The sequence below is a fragment of the Onychomys torridus genome, chromosome 8, assembly GCF_903995425.1.
Source record: "Onychomys torridus chromosome 8, mOncTor1.1, whole genome shotgun sequence".
NCBI lineage: Eukaryota > Metazoa > Chordata > Mammalia > Rodentia > Cricetidae > Onychomys > Onychomys torridus.
Window position 1 is genome coordinate 85,406,380 of NC_050450.1, and position 18,238 is coordinate 85,424,617.

Below are 18,238 nucleotides of genomic sequence, written 5' to 3' on the forward strand. Positions count from 1 at the left end.
GGAAAATTTTGTTGTTGATTTTGTTTTTCAAGACAGGGTTTCTCTGTGTAGCTAGCTCCTAGAACTCACTCTACAGAACAGGCTGGCCCCAAACTCAGAGATCTGCCTGCCTCTGCCTCACAAGTGCTAGAAAAAAGGCGTGCACCACCACCGCCCAGTGAAAAATGTCTTAGAACTGTAATGTTCTATCTAAATCCCTCTATAAATTCTATTTCCTAAGTGAGAGCACTAACTGAGGCTGTTCAAAGTGCAGGCCATTGGCAGTTTAGCACCATTCAGTTGTGCATACTCAGAATCTTTTAAAACCCTGAACTCTTTCTGCAGTTTGGTAAGGAATGTTTGTTCTGGGTTTTTTGTTTGTTTGTTTGTTTGTTTATTCATTTGTTTGTTTTTGGTTTTTAGAGACAGGTTTCTCTGTGTAGCCCTGGCTGTCCTGAACTCACTCTATAGACCAGGCTGGCCTCAAACACAGATATGTGTCTTGTTTTTTAAGTGATCTAAAATGCTGTATTTATTTTATTAGATCTGCCTATCTACACTGACTTAAATGTTCTCTAACTGAAAACTAGCCTTGATTTAACTGTCTCAAGTGTTTCCATTTTTCCTAAGAGGTAAAGAAATTGACTACTCTCTCATATGCCAGGCTATCTTTTGAAAGGTGGCATTCGTTCAAGTCCATTTGAAGAATCTATTTTTCTAAAGGTAAAATGCAGTAGTTCAACCTCACAAACTAAACCACTGAGCATAAGCTAACTGCAGCAACAGTGTGGGCAACCACTACTACCTCATCTTCCTCCTGACAAGACATTTTAGAAAAGTCAAGACATAATGCCAGACCTTACAATAAACCTGTATGCTTCTTCTCAGCATAATATAAAGCAAAAGAGAAGAATAAAAAAATAGGAATTTTTAAAAATACCAATAACTTATTCTATGTCAAATGAGATTTTCTGTAAGTAACCAATAAAATATTCTGACAAGGAATGGTAAGGTAAACACAAAAGTAAAAAACAATTTGGCTCCATTCATCTTATGTGTGAATAAGCTATGAACCTCAAATCTATTATAACCTTACTGAAATTACAACATCTGCAAGAGTTCTCATTTTAAAGATTCTAGTAGGGTTCCCACACAAAATACCATGCTTCTTTTTTTAACATCCTCATGACTAACATCAATATCCAACTTCTAATCTTAATACTAGGCCTCACAAAGCAAGTATTTTCTAGTTATAAGAAAGACATACTATCTCAATTAAACCTACAGTTCAAGGTGGTGAGGTCTTCTAAGAAAAATATAGGCCAGGCAGTAATGGGGCACACCTTTAATGCCAGCCCTCAGGAGGCAGAGGCAGGTGGATCTCCGTGAGCTCAAGGCCAGCCTGAGCTACAGAGTGTGTTCCAGGACAGCCAGGGCTCCACAGAAAAACTGTCTTGAAAAACTAAAAAAAAAAAAAAAAACCCATAACATATAAAAATAAGCTCCTTTGATGAAACTTTCATGTTCAAAGTACTTAATTAAAAAAAAAAAAAAAATTCACCCAGGGAGGTGTGAGGTGGTGGCACGTGCCATTAATCTCAGCAGCAGGTGGATCTCTGAGTTTGAAGCCTGCTTGGTCTACAGAGGAGTTCCAGGACAGCCAAGGCTATACAAAGAAACCTTGTCTCCCCGCCCGCCCCAAAAAAAAAAAAAAAAACAGCTTTGTTATGCTTGTTATATTTACTTTACATGTATAAAAATGTGATTTCCCAGGAAAACAACATAAGCCGTTTGAAACAGGATTTAAATTCTGACACTTCTCTTATCTTACAATACACATAGGTAATACTATTCAAATATCCCCATAAACAACTAACAAACTTGCTTTTCTTTGCTTTGTTTTGTTGTTTTTTTGAGACAAGAGTCTTACCACATAGACCAGGTTGGCCAAAAACATGTAGTTCTCTTGCCTCAGCCTCCCAATCCCAGGATTATAGGTATGCACCACCACGCCTGGCTCATTTTAAAGTAATCAGCACTGAAGACTCAATTGGAAAGTCTGAGTCAGTCGGTCTCTGTCTCTCTCCACATATCAAATTAAAATGGAAAACAGGGCTTACCTTCATCTCCTTCTGGCGCATATGAAGCTGTGATAATGTCAATATCCGCACAATTCATCACAATCTGATTGGTTGCCTGCCTTACCTAAGAAGAAAGGAAAAACCAGCTATTATCAGAAATAGCACAAAAAATATGTTCACCTTCAACCTGGGCTAACGTTTCATGCAATTTTTTAAAACCTAGGCTGATTATTTATACAATAGTAAAAATAAGTAAGTTGTTTTAATACTTCAAAGCAACTCACATTTTCTAAATTATATTAAAAGCCATAATACATGTTTAAGTTTTTCATACTATTTAAATACCTGATCAATAAATAAAAACTTTTCTACCTAAATCTTTATTTAAAAAAAAAAAAAAAATCAGGGTTGGAGATTTAGCTCAGTGGTAGAGCACTTGCCTAGCAAACACAGGGCCCTGGGTTCGGTCCGCAGCTCCGGGGGGGGGGGGGGGGGGATGATCATTTTATATTGGGGGTTAGAGAGATAGCTCAGCCATTATGAGCAGAAGGCTGGAGTTCAGTTCCCAACATCCACATCAGGAAGTGATCTCCTTCTCTCTTTCTCTGTCTCTTTGTCTGTGTGTGTGTGTGTGTGTGTGTCTATCTCTCTCCCTCCCTTCCTCCTTCCCTGCCTCCCTCCCTCCTTCCTGGTGGGTGATGCACGACTTTAATCAGAGTACCCAGGAGGGCAGAAGCAGGAGGATTTCTGTGAGTTTGAGGCCAGCCTAGTTTACATAGATTTCCAGGACAGCCAGGACTACATCAAGAAATCCTGTCTCAAAATACAAAACAAAAACAAACAAACAAACAAACACCCTGACAGTTCTCAACCTCCACAAGGAGCACCCCACAACTAGACATACTTCCAGCTCCAGGAGTAGGTAGCCAATGCCTCTTACCTCTAAGGGCACCTGTACTCATTTGCATATACCCACAAACAGGCAGACACACACACATACACACACACAAACACAAATATTTGACGAGAAACAGGCTGAAGAGATGGTCCAGTGAGTAAGAGCACTTGTTGCTCTTGCAGAGAATGCGGGTTCTGTTCCCAGCAGCCACACAGCAGCTCACACTCATGTGTAACTGCAGTTCTAAGGGTTCTGACTTCCTCTTCTGACTTCTGCAGGCACCAGGCATGCATGTGATGGACAGACATACATGAGAGCAAAACATCCATGCACATACATAAATCTACAGAAGATTTTTCAAGTTTTTTTTCTGATCAAGTCCAGGTAGAGGGAATCTGACATCCTCTTCTGGCCTCCAACACACCTCCACTCATGTCTCTCTGTCTCTGTCTCTGTCTCTCTCTCACACACACACACACACAAAAATAAATCTGTTTATATGGTGAATTCCAGGGTAGCCAGAGCTATACAGTGAGACTCTGTCTCATTTGTTTAATTGAATAAGTAATTTAAATAAATAAACAAATCTACAACAAGAAACACACAAAAAAAAAAAGCTCAGAAAAGGCCAAGAGTTGACTCAGAAGGTAAAGGCACTTGCCACCAAGCCTGACAACATGAGTTCTGCCCCAGGACCCACATGACAGAAGAAGAATTGAATCCACAAAGTTGTCCCCTGGCTTCCATGGCACACAGACACAAATAAATAAACAACTTTACAGATTAAAAGGAAGTTCGAGAGAGAGAGAGAGAGAGAGAGAGAGAGAGAGAGAGAGAGAAAGTTAAGAGATATTAACTGGGGGATTGGCATGATGACTCAGTGGTTAAGAGTACTGGCTGCTCTTACAGAGACCCAAGTACGGTTCCCAGCACCCACATTACAGCTCACAACCATCTGTAACTCCAGTTCCAGGGGACCTAACTCCTTCCTCTGACCTCTGCAGGTACCAAGCATGCACACGGTACACAGACATACATGCATGCAGGTAAAACACTCAAACACATAAAATTAAATAAGTAATTGGCTGGGCAGTGGAGGCACATGCCTTTAATCCCAGAACTCTGGAGGCAGAGGCAGGAGGATCTCTGTGAGTTCAAGGCCAGCCTGGTCTACAGAGTGACTTCCAGGACAGGCCCCGAAGTACACAGAGAAACAGAAAAACAAACAAACAATACTTCACCCCAATGTATATCCAGGTCAGGTTATAATCTTTAAGCTGGCTGTGAACAAGAACGTGCAATGATGCCGGGTGGTGGCGGCCCATGTTTTTAATCCCAGGAGAGGCAGGTGGATCTCTGTGAGTTTGAGGCCAGCCTGGTCTACAGAGTGAGTTCCAGGACAGCGAGGGCTACAGAGAGAAACCCTGTCTGGAAAAGAAATGAATGAATGAATGAATGAGTGCGCAATGACATAAGCAGTTTGAACAGCAGTTTGGCGGCCAGAGGTAGCGGCTCATGCTTGTAATCTCAGCATTTGGGAAGCAGAGGCAAGAGGATTGCTGTGAGTTCCTGGCCCCTTTGGCTACAGTGTGAGTCCCTCTCTCAGCCCAAGCACAGCTGGCAAAATGGCTCAGTAGGAAAAGATGCTTGTCACCAAGCCTGACCCCCTGAACTGAGTCCCTGTACAGGGAGAGAACCATGCGGTGAGCTTTCTCTCTCTCTCTCTCTCTCTCTCTCTCTCTCTCTCTCTCTCTCAATTAAAAAATAAATCTTTAAAGAGTTGAGCTGAAGTCCAGTCCTCTGCAGAGCAGGAAGCATTCTTAACCGCTGAGTCAAAGCTCCAGACTCCTAAACCTTAAAGCCATTTAACTGAATTTTAATTTCAAGAAAAAAAATTTTAATTTTTTAATTTTTATTTCTTTTTATGGTGTTTTGCCTGCATGTATGTTTGTGTGAGAGTATCAGATCTTCTGGAACTGGAGTTACAGACAGTTGTGACCTGCCATGTTGTGGTTGCTGGGAATTGAATCAAAGTCCTCTGGAAGAGCAACCAGTGCTCTTAACCACTGAGCCATCTCTCAGCCCCTCAAGAAAAATTTAATATGAAAACCTTTCTTGCATATTACACTAGTTACATATTTTATCAGCACACTGAAGCCATGAGGGTTTCCTAAACTATGATATTAAAAAAAAAATCATAAAATAGGGGTTAGAGAGAAGAATCAGTGATTAAGGCTGTTCTTCCAGAGGACAGTGTTTACTTCCCAGCACCCACACAGCAGCTCACAACCTACTGTAACTCTGATCCAAGAGATCCAAACCCTCTTCTGGCCTCAGGCACTGCATGTAAATGGGACACATACATGCAGGCAAAACACCTATACACATTTAAAAAATATTTAGTCTTTAGATTTTTCTTTTACCAAAGAAACATTTCAAATGTAAAAGACACTATGACCTACCATTAATATTAATATCAAGCTGTCTTATTTGTGTTAGACTATAAAAAGGGGGTTGGGGGTTTAGCTCAGTGGTAGAGCACTTGCCTAGCAAGGGCAGGGCCCTGGGTTCGATCCTCAGACTGGAGGATGGAGGGATTATCCTTCATCAACAGCCCAAAAGTATTAAATGGAAAATTCCAAGAACTATTTGTTTTGTGGTGTTACAGCCTTATATGTGACAAACACGCTACCATTTAGATAGATCCTCAATCTAAACAATTCTTAAATTTTAAATTGAACACCTAAGCTCTAGGTAGTGTCCCATGTCTGTAATCATAGCACTTGGGCAAATAAGGCAAAAAGAACTAGAATTACAGACCAACTTGGGCTCTATATACAAAGACTTCAAGGTTGTCCTGAACACCACAGGCATACCCCCTTTCTTAAAAAACAAGGCAGAATGTTAGGGGGGCTGAAGAGATGGCTATTGGTTAAGAGCATTGGCTGTTCTTCCAGGTGCTGCCCACAACCATCTATAACGCCAATTCCAGGGGATCTGATGCCCTCTTCTGACCTGTGTGGGCACCAGACATGCACCAGTTATGTCCACATACGTACGGCAAAGCTAAAAACAGGCAAAAACACTCCCCCACACAAAAATAATCTCAATAAAATAAAAAGAATAAAGGTTGGGGATTTAGCTCAGCGGTAGAGCTCTTGCCTAGCAAGCACAAGGCCCTGGGTTCAATCCTCAGTTTCCAAAAAAAAAGAATTACTTTTTTTAAAAATTGCACAACTTAGCTTAAAATCTCCTGTCCTGCCTAGGAATCTTTTGTCCAGCTTATGGAGACTATATACCCTACTTATAGCTAGTCACTTAGAAATCCAGGTTATCAGAGTGTCTGTACAGATATACAAGTGCTTGTGTTCGACTATTATTTCACTTAACAATGGCCCAAAGATACAAAAATGTTGATATAAATCATGTTCTTCCATTAAAGAACAAGCTGGGCATGGTAGCACACACATTTAACCTCAGCATTTGGGAAGGAAAGGCATGTGGATCTTTGAGTTCAAGACCAGCCTAGTCTACAGAGTTCCAGGACAGCCAGGGCTACACAGAGAAACCCTGACTTGAAAACAACAACAAAAAAAGAGAACAGAATAGTTCTTTTACCATATGGTAACACTCTAAGATAGTTAGGAAGACTTAAACTATGACACCATAATTTTAGGTATCCAAATGTGTGTGTATTTATTTGTGTGTTTGATCACAATATAGCCCTTGCTGTCCTGCAACACACTATGGAGACCATGATATCCTAGAACTCACAGAAATTCCCCTGCCTCAGCCTCCATCACACCTGGATTGATCTAATTAATTTGAACTCCTTTGTAGTGTTCCATCCTATGAATAAAGCAGTTATCTATCCACGTACTTCCTAAAGAAGTTTATTTCAGCTGGGCGGTGGTGGCGCATGCCTTTAATCCCAGCACTCGGGAGGCAGAGGCAGGCGGATCTCTGTGAGTTTGAGGCCAGCCTGGTCTCCAAAATGAGTTCCAGGAAAAAAAAAGTTTATTTCCATTTTTAAAAAAACATTGCTTTGTTGCTTGTTTATATGTATTACATATAAACAAAACAGTACTACAATAAACATTTTGGTTTAGAGTTTTCTTGTGCACGTGCAGAATTTTTTCAGAGAAAGAAACATTGGGGGAGGGGGCGAGAGGAGGGATGAGAGGGGGATCTGTGGTTGGTATGTAAAATGAATAAAAAATTTAAAGTCATCTTTCCAACAACAGCAAGGACCTGGTGATATAGTATGTTACTTCTCATATATTGATATCATCAGGTTAGTAAATATTAACTGTGTTCTGCAATTAAAAATAAAAACACTGCCCAAAGATGGTGGCGCACACCCTTACTCCCAGCAGTTGGAGGCAGAGGCAGGTGGATCTCTGAGAGTTTGAGGTCAGCCTGGTCTCCAGAGTGAGTTCTTGAATAGCCAGGGCTACACAGAGAAACCTGTAAAAAAAGAAAAAAAAAGAAAAAAGAAAAGAAAAGAAAAGAAAAAAGAAAGACCAAACACTGAAACAAGAAAACAAGAGGGACAAAGAGATGACTTAGTAGTAAAAAGCATTTATTGCTCCTGCAGAGGACCTGGGTTTGTTCCCAGTACCCACAGTACCCACAACCACTCATTACTCTTCCAGGGAATCTGATGCCCTCTTTTTTTTTCCCCCCAAAGATTTTTTTTTTTAAAGATTTATTTATTATGTGTACAGTGTTCTGCCTGCACGCCAGAAGATGGCACCAGATCTCATTATAGGTGGTTGTGAGCCACCATGTGGTTGCTGGGAATTGAACTCAGAACTTCTCTCTGGAAGAGCAGCCAGTGCTCTTGACTGCTGAGCCATCATCTCTCCAGCCCCAAGGCTCCTCATGCCCTCTCTTGACCTCCATGGGCACCAAGCACACATGTGGTGCACACAAACACATGCAAGCAAAACACTCATACACATAAAATAAGTAGATAAAAAAATAAAAATAAAAATAGGTTTTAATTTAAATTAATTTTAGCACTAAAACTGCCAATTTCTAACTTTAAAAAGTGAAATGCAGCCAGGAGGTGGTGGCTCACGTCTTTAATCCCAGCACTCAGGAGGCAGAGCCAGGCCAATCTCTGTGAGTTCAAGGCCAGCTTGGTCTACAGAACGAGATTCAGGACAGGCACCAAAACTACACAGAGAAACCCTGTCTCGAAAAAATTTTAAAAAAGTAAAATGCTTAAGTTGACCTACAAATTGTGGTGATAATAAACTCACTTTCAATTCTTCCACTTAATGTCATAAAATAGTAGAATGTCATTTCTTCGTTTCAGCTCCAGGATTAAATCTTGGATTTCTAAAGATTGTACTTCAAATGAACCACATAAATGACTGTACTAAAGCAGCATGGTCCTTGGTAACAATTGTACAATGGAAGATTCCCAGGTACTACAGAGTTAGCAAGCAGACACAATGTTTCCTGAAAGCTTTCTCTGCAATGAAGTAACATGCTCCATCCATCAAGCCTTGCTCTTTTGGAGAAGAGGACTTTGTACTGTGTTATAATCATATAAATAGTAAATACATCTTGCATTCACTACAGTAAGACTCAACAGTTCTTTCCTGACTGCCAAATCCAGATAAATTAATAAAGGAAAATGTCCAGTGATATAATCACAAACACAATCATTTGGAAGCCTGAAACACTTTCCCTAATAAGTGATTCCACTGCTAAAAGTTTTCAGTAATTGTTGCCTTGGTGGAACAGAACTATAATTTCTCAAGTCAACAAGAAGCAAATTATCAGTCATTTCAAATTGGGCCAGATTTTCCTACAAGTGATTTTGAAAAGAGCAAGTGGAACTAAACCAAGTAAGAACTTTTTCCGTTTTGTTTTGTTTTTTTAAGATTGTTTTGTAGCTTATGTTGGTCTCCAACTCACTATGGTAACCCAGGCTGGCTGGAATTTAAGAACCACCTGTCTCTACCTCCAAAGAGTTGAGATTATAAGCATGTTACCACTACTCCCAGTAATCAATAAACATCATTTTTATATATATGTATGTGTGTGTATATATATACATACATATATGTATACATACACATATAAACATCATTTTATATATGTGTGTGTATATATATATAAACATCATTTATATATGTATGTGTATACATACATACACATATATGTATGTATACACACATACAAACATCATTTATATCTATAAATTAAATACACAGAATATTGACATTTATAGTTTGTGACTACTTATAAACACAACGGAGTTAAAACTGTATATAGGCATATTATGTACCTCTAAGTGGGCAACAGTTGAGCATGGTAAGACATGGGAATTAATTTTAGTGGTATTCATGACTACCCCTACTCTTCGAGACAAAGTTCTGGCCCCTGGAACTTTCTATATGGACCAGGTTAGTCTGGAGCTCAGAGATCTGCCTGCCTCTGCCTCCCAAATGCCAGGATTAAAGGTATGTGCCATCATACCTAGCCTTTTTTGGGTGGGGGTGCCTAGGGTGCAGGGTCTCATGTAGTCTAGTCTACTCTTGAATTCACTGTGCAGACAAGGATGGCCTTAAACTTCGGACCCTCCTGCCTTTACTTTGCAAGCACAGAGATTACCTGGTGGTGCCAGGGAGCCTGTGTGAGCTAGAAAGCACTCTTCTTTACTGAGCTGCAACCCCAGTGCTATCTGGGACCTTTCCCAAAATATACAATAAACAGTCTGAAGCAACAGGACAAAAGAGTCAATCTAGGTAAGTTATTTTCTGTATTTCTAAAACATTTCCTGACTTAAAATAAAAATTCAGAGATTACAAATGACAAAAAACAAAAAACAACAACAGAAAAAACAAAACCACAGGTTCACTCGGTGTCAAAAGGAAAGCTCTAAAATCTGGGGAGCTGAGCTCAGTTAACACAACAGCTAGCAGAAAGCTCAGTTCTTTGCAACTGACTCACATACAGATTAGAATAGATTTACTTTACAACAAAAACAGACACATTTATGTAGCAAAGTTCAAAGAAGCTTCCTAGATAACTTGCTACTTAAGAACACATTTATTTATCCAAGTTGTATTAGACATTGATAATCTAGAACCAGAAAGTTAAACTTAAAAAAAAAAAAGGCTTGTACACAAAGCCAGAATAGGTAACACAAAGTCCATACACTAAAGCTCACACCATTTACTTAGAAGAGAATACATCAAACTCTCACTTAGAAATTCATTTTTAAGCTCAAACAAGCTTGCTTGACTCATTCCATAGACTTCTCCAGCTCAAGCTCAGTGAAACAGAAGAGAGGTCAAAGTGCACACCAGGCACTTCGACAAGACACAATCCACAGCGAGAAGCAATGTGCCCGAGAGCAGGGAACACACAAAGCAAGTTTAAAGGACAGGTACTAAGTTCATGAATCACATAGTGCACAGTTTGAAGTAACTGCTATAAGTATTTTAGCACCAATGACATGCTCAAAATGATCCAGTATTTCAAAAAGGGAAAAGAGAAATCTAGAGTGTCAATTATAAACCTTAAACATTTCCATCCAAATCAGTGAATAAAGTTAAAATATTTCAAAGATAAGCTTGATTTATATGGAAAATTCACTACAGAATTCAATGCCAGGTGACTTCAGACAAAAGTTCACTACATAAAAGTTCTATTTCTGGCCGGGCGGTGGTGGTGCACGCCTGTAATCCCAGCACTCCGGAGGCAGAGGCAGGCGGATCTCTGCGAGTTCAAGGCCAGCCTGGTCTACAGAGCTAGTCCAGGACAGACTCCAAAGCTACAGAGAAACCCTGTCTCAAAAAAACAAAACAACAAAAAGTTCTATTTCTGAGGAGTGGCACTCCTCAGTGCAGCTGAGGACTATGCATTAAGTTCCTGCACACCCTAAATCCTAAGCATGGACTCTACTACCAAGCTGTGTGTGGTTTGCTTGCTCTCCCTCCCCCCCCCCCCCCCCCCCCACCCCACACCCCCCCTAAGCTGAGGACCAAACCCAGGGCCTTGTGCTTGCTTGCTAGGCCAGCGCTCTACCACTGAGCTAAATTCCCAACCCCTTTTCTTTATCTTTCTAGACAGGGTCTTACTATACAGTCCTGGCTGATTTGAAATTGACCTTGAACTTGTAATTAATCCTCCTGCCCCCTAAGGGTTAAAATTACAAGCATGAGCCACTAGGCCCAGTTTAGTGCCTTATATTTCTTATTTTATAGATACCCTGTTTAAAAGTTGAACATAAAATGTGAGCAAATTCCTTATTACCCATTGTGGCAGTATGAATAGGAATGGCCCCCTAGACTCATGTGTTTGAATGCTTGGCCCATAGGAAATAGGCACTATTAGGAGGTGTGGCCTTGTTGGAGATGCTTTGAGGTTTCAGAAGCTCAAGCAAGGCCTAGTATGGCATTCTCTTCCTGCTGCCTTAGGATCAAGCTCCTTCTCCAGTACCATGTCTGCCTGAGTGCCACCCTGCTTCTCGAATGCTGGGATTAAAGATATGTGCCACCACTGCCCAGCCTGAGTGTGTCCAACTCTTAAGAATTCCAACCTCAGGCTAGAGAGATGGCTCAGAGGTTAAAAGCACTGGCCGCTCTTCCAGAAATCCTGAGTTCAATTCCCAGCACCCACATGGTGGCTCACAACCATCTATAATGATATGAGATCTGGTGCCCTCTTCTGGCATGCAGACATACATGCAGGCAGACCACTGTATAGATAATAAATAAATAGTTTTTTAAAAAATACGGAAAAAAAAAAAAAAAAAAAAGAATCCCAGCCACTCAACCAAGGACTGCAGTCACACTCACACAATCACATAAGCCTAGAATACAATTTAATTAATCATCAATAATGGCAGAAGATTAGATTTTGAAATTTCTACAGACATCTATTGATTCAACACATCCAATATAAAAGTGAAAATGAAGGCTGGAGGGATGGCTCAGTGGTTAAGAGCACTGGCTGCTCTTCCAGAAGACTTGGATTCAATTCCCAGCTCCTACATGGTAGCTCACAAGTGTCTTAACTCCAGTTCCAGGGGACTGACACCCATGGTAAAACACCAATGTACATTTGTTAAAAAGTTACCTATACAAGTGAATTATAGGCGGGATTGGGGATTTAGCTCAGTGGTAGAGTGCTTGCCTAGCAAGCGCAAGGCCCTGGGTTTGATCCTCAGCTCCAAAAAAAAAAGTGAATTATAGGCCTAAAAATTTCTTTAGGCCCATAAGACATTTTCAGGGCCTGCTGAAGCTGAGCACAGTGGCTCATGCTTATAATCCCAGTGCTCCAAAGGCAGAAGAACTGATGAGCTTTTGAGGGTAGCAAGGAATGCACATTGAGTGCCAAGTCAGGCTGAGCCACAAAGACCGACCTCATTTCAAAAAGACCACAATCAGGGCTGGAGAAATGCTCAGAGGTTGGGAGCACTGGCTCTTCCAGAGTCCTGAGTTCAATTTCTGCAACCACATGGTGCCTCACAACCATCTGTAATGAGGTCTGGTGCCCTCTTCTGGCATGTAGGCAGACATGCAGACAAAACATGTGTATAGAATTAATAAATAAATCTTAAAAAAAAACAAAAAAAAAAAAAACACCACAATCAGAAGAGGTGTCTCTATGAGCCAGGCAGTGGTGGCACACGCCTTTAATCCCAGCACTAGGGAGGCAGAAGTAGGTGGGTCTTGAGTTCTAGGCCAGTCTAATCTACACAAGGGATTTCCAGGACAGCCAGGGCTACACAGAGAAACCCTGTCTAGGGAAAAAAATAAAAATAAAATAAAAGTAAAAGAAAGAAAGAAGAGTCATCTACATAAAATAAAATGTATTATTATTGTTATTATTATTATTTCATTTTTCAATTAAGGATTTCTCTGTGTAGCCTTGGCTATCCTGGAATTAGTTCTGCAGCCCAGGCTGGCTTCGAACTCACAGAAATCTGCCTGTCTCTTCCCACCTAGTGCTGAGATTAAACAAAAATTGTAAAAGACAATTTTTATATCATTACACATTGTCTAATTTTTTCACTTTTCACAGGAGCCCAATACCTGAGGCCAGGTTAAAAATCCACCACGTTTCTAATATGTAAACTGTACAAATACTCTGCCATAAAATTTTGCAACTCTAAATAACTAAGGCAACCAAGCAACTTGCCATACTCTATGATATCAATTGTTAAGAAAGTAACCTAACGGCGGTGGCACACACCTTTATCTTTTTTTTTTTTCTTTTTTCTTCCAGAGCTGAGGATCGAACCCAGGGCCTTGCACTTGCTAGGCAAGCGCTCTACCACTGAGCTAAATCCCCAACCCTGGCACACACCTTTAATCCCAGCAGAGACAGGTGTGAACTCTGTGAGTTCGAGGCCAGCCTAGTCTACAGAGCGAGATCCAGGAAAGGTGCAAAGCTACACAGTGAGACCCTGTCAAGAAAAAAAAAAAAAAAGGTAACCTAATGTCATTATTCAATCTAAAGTTTAGAATATTTTACATTTCCACAATGAAACTACCTAATGCTACAACTTAAACATATAGCTTCAATTTGTGGGTCCATTTGCTTTAACAACTGTTACTGCCACTTATACTTCCAAAGGGACAACTAAAAAGTCCATTCATCCCTTAGTCAACGCCTTAAAACTCACTAACACTCCATCTTTGTATGGCCACCTAGCCTGAAAAGAGGGGGTGGGGGGGCTTGAAGGCCAAGAAGACGGCTCAGTGGATAGCTGCATCTGCTACCAAGACTCTTGAGTTTGATCCCAGAGCCCCACATAATGAACAGACAGAACTAACTCCCAAAAGTTGCCCATGACCTCTACAGGCACTCCATGGCACCCAAGTGTGCACACAGACATATGCACTCAAAGGTAAACACACAAAATAAATCAATGAGGAAAGTGTTTTGTTAATTCTTTGTAAGGTCTATTCTATTAAAAAGATCCAGCCGGGCGGCGGTGGTGGCGCACGTCTTTAATCTCAGCACTGGGGAGGCAAAGCCAGGCAGATCTCTGCAAGTTCAAGGCCAGCCTGGTCTACAGAGTGAGTTCCAGGGCAGGCTCCAAAGCTACACAGAGAAACTCTGTCTCGAAACTGCCCCCCTCCAAAAAAATGATCCACTCATTTCCTTGTGGCAAATTCACCAGTCAGGCAAATACAATGGCGTGTGCCTAGAATCTACTCTGGACGCAGAGGTATGAGATGGTGAGTTCAAGACCAGCCTGGGCAACTAGATCTTCATCTCAAAGAAAATTACTAAATCCTGCTGATGGCGAACATCTAACCTTGTGCTTCCCAATGGCAGGCCCATTCTTCCACATATTTTCATCTCTTTAGAGAGGTAGCATCCGGGTAAAAATGATTGACATGGGAGCTAAACAACCAAGTAAGAACCCAAGATCCCACGATGAAAGGATAAAAGATGCCAAGTGCTGTCCTCTGACCATACATACCACAGCACCCACACATGCCCACCCACTCACACACACGGTTTTAAAGGGAGGGGGTCAAAAGCAGCATGTTGCTGCTTGCTGTTCTAACATTTCAGTAAGACTCACTTAATAACCAGTAAACAAACCCGTACTATTTTTCTCCTCAAGTTTCTTCACTCAATATGTTCACCTTCCAGAATTACGAACTCCAGTCAACTTTTTGAATGTTAAGTCTTTTCACACAGTTCACACTCATCCAAGGCTGGGTCCTTTTCCAAAGGTTTGCCAAGTCACAAGACACTCTACTTCTATCTGGCCCCTGCCAATACCTATCAAACTGAAGTCACTTGGCATAAACCAGAGTTTCCTAACTAACACTTTCAAATCCTAATTTAGACCCAACAAGCACGCATCCTGATTTATATTCTTCTTCCCTCCCCCACCCAGCTGAATCCCTAACCCCTGAGCTAAAAATCCCCAGCCCGATTTATATTCTTGATAGAAAAATTGTAAATCATCTCCCTTTTACAAAAGTCCTGTCTTTTGATGCTGCCAGCACCTCTCAAACCAATGCCCCAAATCTAACAGTATATATTTTTAACGATTACTTATATGTTCACTTTATTCTGTGTGCATTGGTGTTTTGCCTGTACATATGTCTGTGTGAGGCCGTAACTGTGGGTTGTGGGTGCTGGGAACTGAACCCGAGGACCCCTGGAAGAGCAGTCTGTGCTCTTAACCGCTGAGCCGTTTCTCCAGCCGCTAAGAGTATATACTTTTAAGTTCTGCACTTTTGCACCGATTTTCAAACTGAGTGTGGTACTTCTTTGGCCTTCAATGCATGAGCACTAGACTCCATTTCTCTCATTTCATTACAACACATACACGCCCTCATCTTTCAGGTTGAGGCCTACTGGCCTAGCTTCCTCCAACCACTCCTGCCCCCCCCCCCCCAGCTGGGGTAGGAAAAGAAACGGAACCAATTGTATTTCCCACCATTCCTTTCACAGATAGCAATTTGCATCTCTGATTCCATGTAACACATCATGCACCATGGTTATCTATCATAAATGTCCGTTTGGGACCTTGATGGGCCATCTATACTAATGGTCTCTAAAATCAAACAATACTGCCAGATAATGCTTCGGGGAGGAGAGAGGAGAGTATGATTCACCAAAAACTGCAAAGAAGAGGAATGGAATATTTTCACCAGTGGCAGCCTAAGGCTGAGAGAGCCTTCTTTCAGAGGAGGGGACCGCTAAAACCACCAACCATCGCGGCAGCTCTAAGTCCACCAGCTTCAAGGGTTTCGAGAGCAAGGCAGATAGGAAACGCGGTGCTGGGGTCCTCCCGCAGCTTCTCAGGAGGTTAGGGGAGAACAAAGTCACTGCTGCTGCACTGTCATTTGAGGGGAAGGGGGAGGGGGCGGATCATCCTGGAAACCCGGCCCCTGGGCAGGATCAGGCCGGGAGAACTCGGTGAGGCTGCCGGGGATTAACATTCTCGTTCCACTCCCCACCCCACCCCACCCCGCTTCGAGACGCTCCCCTCCTGGCTCCCCAGGGCCCGATGACCACCCCCTCCCCATCTATCCCCCGTAGGGTGAAGGGGCGACCAGACCAGAACCGAGTCCGCCAGGCTGGGACCCAGCAAGCACTCTTAGCCCCCGGCAGCTCCCCACCCCCCCCCCCCCAGCCAGCCTCTCCCAGAGCTCGGGGCCCGGAAGGCGGGGACCCGGGGCGCCGCACACAGGTGTGCGGGCCCCCCGAGGGGCGCACCGCCCTCCGGGACCCGCCAGCTCCCGCGGCGCCGTCCCCGCCCGGCCAGGCCCAGCACGCCGGCCTCGAGGGGCGCGCCGCACCCGCCTCCCGCCGGGTCCCGCGGCCCACGCGCCCAAGCCCGCCCCGGCCTCCAGCCCAGCCCGCGGGCGCGGCCTAACTGCTCGCCCGCTGCTCGCCGCCGGCGCCCGAGGGTCGCCGTACCTGGGCGGCGGCCTCCAGCTTGCCCTCGAAGGTGAAGTCCAGCAAGTCGGGCTTGAGGCAGAGGCTGTAGTTGATGGGCGACACCTCGGCGGGCAGCCGCTCGAAGGGCCGCTTCTCCGGCATCGCGGCGAGGCCCAGGCTGTGGAGGAGGCGGCGGCGGCGGCGGCGGAGAGAGGAGCGGCTGAGGAGGAGAAGGAGGGGAGGAGGCGGAGGGCCGAGGAGGAGCAGGCGGCGAGCGAGGGAGGGGGCGGCGGCTGCCAGCCACATCCACCGGGCGCGGGCGAACGCCTGCCGAGAGCCGCCGGGGAGGCTGGGGCGGGGGGACAGACCCAGCGGGTGCCTGGGCCGGGCGGGCGGCGGTGCGGGGGGGCGGGCGGGCGGGCTGCCTACGGGGAAGGGGGCGGAGGGGAGGGCAGGGGAGGCGGGCAGGGAGGGAGGCGGCGGCGGCGGCGTGCGCGGCCCCGCGGGGCGGGCGCGCCCCCGCCGAGGGCGCGCGCCGGGGGCGGGGCGGGGCGGGGCGGCGAGGGCGCGGCCGGCCGACGGGAAGGCGCGGGGCCGCTCTTGGCGCTGCACCTGTCGGCGCGGCGCGGCTCAGCCGGGGGCAGGAAAAGAGCCGTGAAGGGCGAGGAGGAGCTCCTGAGGTGCTGGGAGAAACGGAAGCCTACGGCTGGCTGCGGGCGGTCAGTTCAGCCGGGGTGACGTGTGGAAAGAGCCGATCTACCTCGGCGGTCGACTCCTGACCTGAGGCTCTTTTCTGCTGCATAGCTGGTCCAAGGGATGACCGGAAAACATTTTTCTTTCTTTTTTTTTTTTTTTTTTTTTAACCAGAAAATCTTTAGTTCTCCAAGGCGCTCCGACCAGTGAAATCTGGACCTTTGGGAGAGTGATTTCAAACATCAGAAGGACTGGACTCCATAGTTTAATGTTTAAAACAAGAGGCTTCAGAGTTGGTTGGGCATGGAGACTTTGAGGCAGGAGGATCATCACATCACGGTCCAGCCTGGTCTCCAGAGTGAGTTCCGGGATAGTCTGGGCACAGAGAAAGAGTTTGACTCAAAAAACATAGATTAAAAATAATTAGGGGGTAATAATAATAATAATAATTAATCAAGTAAATACGTCTCCGGGATCTTCTTGTGGTGCTAGGCATTGAACTCGGCTTTCATGCAGGCTAGGCAAGCCCTTTGCCCTAAGCCCCACCTCAAGCTCCTCCTCTTTTTTTGTTCCCGCTTTTTTAAATGACAAGACCTTTTACCAATTGTGACTTTCATAAAAATTTCCTAACTGTGGCTCTCTCCATTCTGTAGTTAAATTAGACATGAGTCTAAATTAGATCAAGGGAAAAGATATTTATTCCTAAAAGCAAATATCTTTATAAGAAATTTCTAAGGTAGAGCCAAAACTTAATTTCTAAGACTCAGTGGAGAATGCTCTCTCTTGGACAAGCACTGTCCATAAACATCACATCACACTGTGAGCCACTGGGTAGAATTAAAACAAGGGAGATAGCCAGGCGATGGTGGCATTCGCCTTTAATCTTGGAGGCAGGGGCAGGCAGATCTCTGTGATTTCAGGGCCAGTCTGATCTACAGAGCAAGTTCCAGAATGTCCAGGGCTATACAGAGAAACCCTGTCTCAGGGGAAAAAAAAGAAAATTCATGACTTGCCGAGGACCGGTATACAGCTAGAGTTGGAGTTGGGACCCAGTCCGTTTCTTTTATCTCCTTGGAACTTTATAACAGCTCCCTTCATAATTCTACCATTTTGTTTTAGGCTAATCTAACTGTATATCAGTTCCCCCAAGATATTTTCATTTTAAATACCCAAAAGGCTTCCTGTGTCAAAGCAAAATTGATTT

General features: G+C 43.8%; 1 protein-coding gene across 1 annotated transcript in view; it reads right to left on the bottom strand.

Annotated features, from left to right (window-relative positions):
* The window catches only part of Npepps (aminopeptidase puromycin sensitive), an 88,260-nt gene extending 71,439 nt beyond the window's left edge, over positions 1–16,821 (bottom strand). The window contains exons 1-2 of the mRNA XM_036196161.1: positions 16,381–16,821; positions 2,100–2,184 (exon numbers count right to left, since the gene is read on the bottom strand). Coding sequence (XP_036052054.1) covers positions 2,100–2,184; positions 16,381–16,647 — 352 coding nt within the window. The 5' untranslated portion in view covers positions 16,648–16,821. The remainder of the gene's footprint in view (positions 1–2,099; positions 2,185–16,380) is intronic.
* Between the last annotated feature and the right edge of the window lie 1,417 nt (positions 16,822–18,238).